This window comes from Idiotropiscis lumnitzeri, chromosome 2 (assembly GCF_059441095.1).
Source record: "Idiotropiscis lumnitzeri isolate Australia: NSW breed Sydney's pygmy pipehorse chromosome 2, RoL_Ilum_1.0, whole genome shotgun sequence".
NCBI lineage: Eukaryota > Metazoa > Chordata > Actinopteri > Syngnathiformes > Syngnathidae > Idiotropiscis > Idiotropiscis lumnitzeri.
Window position 1 is genome coordinate 24395845 of NC_142392.1, and position 7136 is coordinate 24402980.

The 7136-nt window shown below is 40.8% G+C and overlaps 1 protein-coding gene across 1 annotated transcript; it reads left to right on the plus strand.

The window, feature by feature from the left end:
* Positions 1 to 3795: 3795 nt before the first annotated feature.
* Positions 3796 to 5678, plus strand: LOC148342054 (uncharacterized). Its single transcript, XM_088288654.1, has 2 exons — positions 3796 to 4376; positions 4446 to 5678. Exons 1-2 carry the CDS (start codon positions 4265 to 4267, stop codon positions 5306 to 5308), a joined length of 975 nt encoding a protein of 324 aa, XP_088144780.1. The 5' UTR covers positions 3796 to 4264; the 3' UTR covers positions 5309 to 5678.
* The last annotated feature ends 1458 nt before the right edge of the window (positions 5679 to 7136 follow it).

Here is a 7136-nt window from a genome sequence, read left to right on the forward strand (position 1 = left end):
ACTCCCTTTTTAAGCCCATAGTAAGCCAAAGATGCAGATGCATTCCTTGCAGCATGCGCTTGTTCACCGATTAGATCCGTGCAACCCTGGGTGGATGCATTCAATGTATTTTAAATGTTTGGATGAGGTGAAACTATGCAAACGTGCACAAAACAGTGCAGGGCCACCCGAGGTTCTTTGACTCTCACCCGACCAAGACAGTACAAGGTTCATAAATAAAAAAAGACCGATACGTACATATTTTGTGTTTTATTCACTAAAATTGATCAACTGCCATTGATGTTTTCGCCGCAGTGTGCACATTGTTTAGAGTCAGGCAGAATTCTTTCCGTAAGGAATTGCTTCAACAAGATATAAAAACCAGAAAATGTAAAATGTTAAATAATCAGTTCAAATTTGATACTGGGAAAAACATTTTAGTGAGTTTACCCCCCACTAATGGTTTTTCTTTGGCATTTATTTCCTGCACTGATTTCATTTGGCATCAACAAATGTTCAGCAGACCTGCAAGTAAAAGGCAATATTTAAAAATAAAACGGCAATAACCTTGAACGCATTTCCACAAACAAATTAATGTTGTGACGCATATTCCGAACGATAGAAAGTCGTTCTTTACAAAGCAAATGAGAGTAAAACGTGTACAAACCTGCTTTGTGTAGCACAACACGAGGCTGCTCGCAACCTTCGCCCAGAAGTTGAAGATGTTGCTCGTTCTCTTCTTTTATTCCACAAAGTTCCTCTTTGTTCTTGGGTGTTGTTCTTTCACACATTTTCAAATGATAATTCCAAAAAATCCGCCCTTGATCTCTGCTTGGCGATGAGTCATGTGCCTCTTTTCGTTAGCGGCTAGCTAGCTAACAAGCTAAGCTAACTACGCCGAAAAGCATCAACGCGCGAAGATGAGGTTATCGGCACACAAAGACTTAATGAATTATGTCGTGGTACTTTAGAGTAGCACTGGACATCCTATGAGAAAATTACAGTCAGTTCCACACTAAATGAGAAGAATTTAGCGGTGGACTGTTTTTGTTCCGGTGTGGACGGGTCGGTGGATGTGGTCGAGGTCCTTCGGAAGCTGCGCGCTTGCTAATGACGTCATGCTTTAAGCACGTATTTTTCAAATATATTTCTTTGCCTCTGTGTTTGTTTTTACCCCTGGCTGTTCTATTTCAATATATATTTTATATAATATTTTAAATCGGTTGATAAAAAAAAAAAACTAAATTAACGCCACATTGGCGAGTCGGCTCCTACGTCACTTCCGCCGATGCCTCCAGAAGCCGCTGCTGCAACAGCAGTGGGACGTTTACGTTTCTCCTACCGAACGAAGCAACAATGCTGTGGTTCACTCGGGCTGCAAGATTGTATGAATATGATGTCTGCATATACTAGCAGTGCCTCTCAGTTATTTCACGCCCGCCCCTTCCAAGAAGAAAAAGATTCGCGCCCCACCACCACCAATTTTTTTCTGTCTTTGTATATTGATGTTAGATTGTCAATAAAATATCCATAAACTAAGCTAAATTGATAAGAAATATAATTTTGAGAACTATTATTGTGAGGATCTCGAAACTCGGTACTCTGTTTTGCAAATATTGATGAGATGATAAATATTTACTCATAGTTTTTGGATAACTTTATTGACATTTGCAAACCAAACACAGTTATTAATACGTACATAATATAGAAAAGACAAAAAGAAGAGACAGGGGGATTTTAAACAAAAATTCTTTGTAAATAACATAAAGCAACAGCTTTAGTATGTTTACGATACGTTTTTTTAAAAAACAATTTTATGGTTACTATACGTTTTTTTTTAATGGTTACTGTAATGTTCCGTCTTCTATCTTAAGAAGTCACGCAGGTCCAGTGATGCTGCAAGCTTGTGTCTCTTTATTTATTGACTTGCATTCTCGTCTATGTGCGTACACACGAGTTCGTCTGGTAACCACACACACATCAGGCAATACTGCCAACTAGTGACTAATGATATAACTGCTATCATTACATCTCCCTTTCAAACGTTAATCAATGCCTATGCCTTTTTTTTAATAAAGCTTTTTTATTTTATAATTATTATTATAATAATTTTGTTTTGTTCGCAATTATTTTCACTTCTTTTCAATATCTACCCATTTTTTTCTGACAACAAGCAGCTCTACAACAATTTTAGCAACAATAACACAACATTAAACATTTTCAATCAGCCTGTCCGGTTGTCGTCTAACTCTTGTTGATCTTCGCAGAGGTTCAGTCATCCCAGAAGTTGCTGGTGGTTTTGGTCTGTGCTCCTTCGATGTATCCACCTGCTTTGCAGCCTCAGCCTTATCAGAAGATTTCTTACAGTTCCCGGGAACCTTCAGCAAACTCCTCCTGTTCCTCCTCACTCTTTGTCCATCCTTTGTTTCCACAATGTAAGATCTCGGTTCGGCTTCGCTGAGGACAGTCGCTTTTCTGTCCCAACAATTAGGTCCCTCAATCCTTACAGTGTCTTTCTCAGAAAGAGGTTCCAGATGTTTTGTAGCTCTGTCATATGCAATTTTCTGTTTGAGTTTGAGCATTTTCTTATTTTCAATCCAAATGTTGTTGTCATGTCCTTGTGGTATTTGTGGTGCGAAGCTTACGGCACATGAGTAGGTCAGCAGGCGAAGCTCCCCACTCCAGAGGTGCAGCTCTGTCACTCAATAGGGCAAGGTAAGGATCAGATGCATCATCCTTGGCCTTCCTTAGCAGTCTCTTGATTATTTGCACTCCCTTCTCAGCCTGGCCATTTGCCTGTCGGAAAAAGGGCTTGAAGTGATGATGTGAGCCTCAGCCTCCTCCGCCGTAACGCAGTCCTTGATGTCACTGTTATGGTGCGGCGCTTGGGATAATGCATCAGCAAGCACTATGTATTTTCCAGGCGTGTAAGTTAGCTCAAAATCATAGCGCTGCAATGTCATCATCATGCGTTGAATTCTGGGCGTCATGTCATTGAGATTTTTCTTCCTAATTGAAATCAGTGGCTTATGATCAGTCTCTGCTATGAACGTGGGCAGTCCATAAACATACGTGTGAAATTTGCCACATCCAAACACTAAACCCAGTGACTCCTTTTCGATCTGAGCAGAGCGTTTTTCAGTCTCTGACATTGACCTGGATGCATAGGAGAGAGATAATAGAATTACGCTTTTTTAAATTTTGATGACGTCATAGCCCCGCCTACAGAATTACGCTTTTGTCTCCTAGTCCCCGCCTACAGAATTACGCTTTTGTCCAAAATGGCCGCTATCCCCGCCCCCTGTGTTCAAAGTATCCAATCTCCAGCCACCTATTTAAAAATATTTACATATTCCCTGCCCTTGAAGCGTTAATACCACGCCTACAGAATTACGCTTTTGTCGAAGTGGGCCCCGCCTACAGAATTACGCTTTTTGTCATTGTGATGACGTTGTGTGTGTGTGTGTGTGTGTGTGTGTGTGGGCCAAGCCCCCCTCCCAAACTGTATGCTTCTTATGTTAAAAACAATGTGTTACCTGCGTGCGTGCGTCCCCAACCCAAACTGTACTTATGTTATTCATATTTTAATATCTGAAGTATATAAAGCATCCAATGCAATGTTCTATTTAAATAAATAAAACCAAATGAAATAAGTGAAATAATATGAGTTGAGAAGAGCAGGCGCTGTTATTACCTTTGAATAAGATGTTTATTCGGTGGATATAGGTCATCCATATTTAAATATCTGAAGTATATAAAGCATCCAATGAAATGAGCTATATCTAATTAAATAATGTAGATGTATAAAATTAAATTAAACGAGTGAAATAATACGAGTTGAGAAGAGCAGGCGTTGTTATTACCTTTGAATAATATGTTTATTCGGTTGATATTTGCCCTTTTTGCAAACATGTCTGGACATATTCCCAGCGACATAAGTTTAAACATGGTATTGTGCAGGCTTGGGGGTTTGTCCGGGCAAGACGCCGCGTCTTGCATAGACACCCTCCAAGCCTGCAGCAGCCTCAAGGTGTTTCAAAAGATAGTGAGTGGCGACATCCTGTCGATCGATGGGCAGCCGTGGGCATCCGGGCGACCACCCTCCTCCTTCTTACCTTTTTGTAAAATCTGCCGAGTCATGTTTACTTGTCTGGACATGTATCTGTTGGCTACATTTGGCCAATCGAACCACGCCATTTAACCCTCCCCCGGTCTCAAACCAGTATAAGTAAAGCCCAAGTCACGCTCTGCACAGACAAGACAATTTTTCCAGCTCGTGAAAGAAATGAAGACGTGTAGACCAAGACGTCATCTGGGTGTGAACAGCAAGGCCCGAAGGGTGACAACCATCGCCGCACCTGATCATATTGACAACAACATTGCAGAAATCTCTTCAGGTAAACGATGCAATTAATCTTTAACTATATAGCTTTCTAATATTTAATCATGGTATCTTTGTATTACAGATAGCGGTGTGGATGAACCTACATGCGATCAAGATCTGAATATGGATGTTGTGGAAACCTTTACAACTACAAACATGGAACAGGTTGAGACCTCTACAAATGTAGACCAGGATGGACCCTCTACAAAAACAGGCGAGGACCAGACTGTGCCATCATACTCCTTGTGGATGGGGGGCCCAGGAATCTTAGCAAGACCTGTTGCACCCTCGTACAACAACGGCGAGCCATCGTATTCAGGGTGGAGTCGTCCCGTTTCGCCGACACCGTCGTCGACACCTCCGATGACCCCCACCTCGTCGGCCGAATCTTCACAAAACGAGAAGGTACAACTGTCCAGTTGGTCCGACCAGGCTGATTCTCCACAAACCACGGAGATCAAGGTTCAGACCGTCAACGACCCTGACCACGGACCAGCACCTATTTCCGAAGATGAGGCAAAACATATGTCATGGGATAATCCTCCTAAGGGATGGATTGATATGGATGTCGTATTAGTTGTTAAGGCGGCTATTATTTACATGGTCAGACGTTTTTTGATAAAGTATCACAAAAAAAGGGGTTGTTTGCATAGCTATAGATACCTATGCAATTGTTATTATCTAAGACTGCACTATGACCGCATCATGCCCATCCTTTGCGGTAAAAAGTTTTTACCATGTATTCACTACTTGTTGGATTTGTGTTCTGTAAAAGCGGATAAAGAAACAGTCAAGCGAATTGCAGAGATCTTAATGGTGGATTTAGCACTCGTAAAGGACTTACCGGACCGCCTTAAAGCGGATGAGCCCATATGTTTTATGATATATCGTGATCAACTTGATACTTTCGAAGAATATCTTATAGAAAATATTAACTTTGAATAAAAAATGGGTAATGTCTTCAGAAAATTATCGTTTTTTGGCTATAGAAGCCAAGGGTGGGCAGATATAATAAATAGAGCAATTACATATAACCCCGATGATAAAGACCCTTTCATTGAAAATTTTTTATTGTTTATGCAAAAAGTGCGTGCCATGTCTTTAACAATTTTTCAGGAGCCTTGGGAATTGTTTGTGCAACATGTCATATTTTTGAGTCGCTCGGGATTGATCGACACGTTTCAAAATATTTTGGAAAATTGGGAAAATGCGATAAGTGTAGGACATGTACTTACCATACTCACGCTGTTTAACGATGTGATAAGATACCGTCTCCGTCATCAACAACCTGTGGATCTCGCGCACGAATTGAAGCTGTTTGAATACCTGTTAGAATCAAAAGTTAATCCATCTGTTTTAACCCTGACCTATAGACTTTTTACATCTTAGAGAATCCTTATCACGTGTAACCATACTTAACCTTCTTTCAATAAAAAATGGATGTTTTTAAAAAGATGCTTTTGTGTCTGTCTGTGTGTTTAGATAAATAGCGATGTGATGTTTGTCACTAAATCATAAACCGTCATGAGCGTTAAGCGGTGGTTGAAAAAACTGTACTACGACCCAGCTCATCCAGCCAGCTTTGGAGGTGTAGAACGCCTTCATTTAGCTGCGTCGGAGAAAATGGGTCAAAAAGTGACGCGTCATAAAGTCAAGGATTTTTTATCTTCGCAAGATGCATACACCTTGCACAAACCAGCACGAATTCATTTCCCTAGGAACAGAGTTTTTGTGTCCAGTCCTATGAATCAATTCCAAGCCGATCTATGTGATATGCAAGCTCTGACCGAGTACAACGATGGTTTTAAATACCTACTCACAATCATCGATGTGTTCTCAAAACGAGCGTATGCCCGTGTGCTGATGAACAAGACGGGGCCAGAAGTTGTTCGAGCCTTTGAGTCGGTCTTATCCTTTAGCGGCATCCCTAAAAAGTTACAAACAGACAAGGGGAAGGAGTTCTTCAACACGCAATTTCAGAGGTTGATGAAAAAACACAATATTAATCATTTTGCAACAGCCAGTGATTTGAAAGCCTCGGTGGTCGAAAGGTTTAATCGAACTTTAAAAACTCGAATGTGGCGATATTTCACCGCCAACAACACACGTCGTTATATCGACGTATTACAAGATTTAATCGATAGTTACAATGAAAGTTATCATACAAGTATAAAAATGAAACCTAACCAAGTCACACCAGATAACACATGGCTTGTCTTCCAAAACTTGTACGGCAACATACCCTCTGGGGGTAGTGATAGAATATAAATGATATTTAAACAAGGAGATCTCGTTAGAATATCAAAAGTGCGAGGTGTGTTTGACAAGAAATATGAACAGAGTTTTACAGACGAGTTATTTACGATAGCGGAGTGTGTACCGCGTTTTCCACCTGTTTACAAGCTTAAAGACTACGACGGTGAAATAGTGCAAGGAACTTTTGATGCACACGAGCTCCAGAAAGTCACGATATCCAAGGATCAAATCTTTCAAGTGGAGAAGATTATCAAACGGCGTAAAGTCGGCGGACAGAAACAGTTTCTCATATGTTGGAAGGGCTGGCCTGTAAAATATGACAGTTGGGTCCCCGCTACACAAGTCGTCGACGTATAAATAAGAAGCTTTACAACGAATCTCGACATTTGCCAACATGGATCCGAATCTTGAAGGGGGGTTTTACGTCACCTTACCCTCCAATGCAAGTTCTGATGTGTATGTAGACAATACGATAGCTGAATACAGAGTGAATCTGGCTCATCATATCGATCTCGAA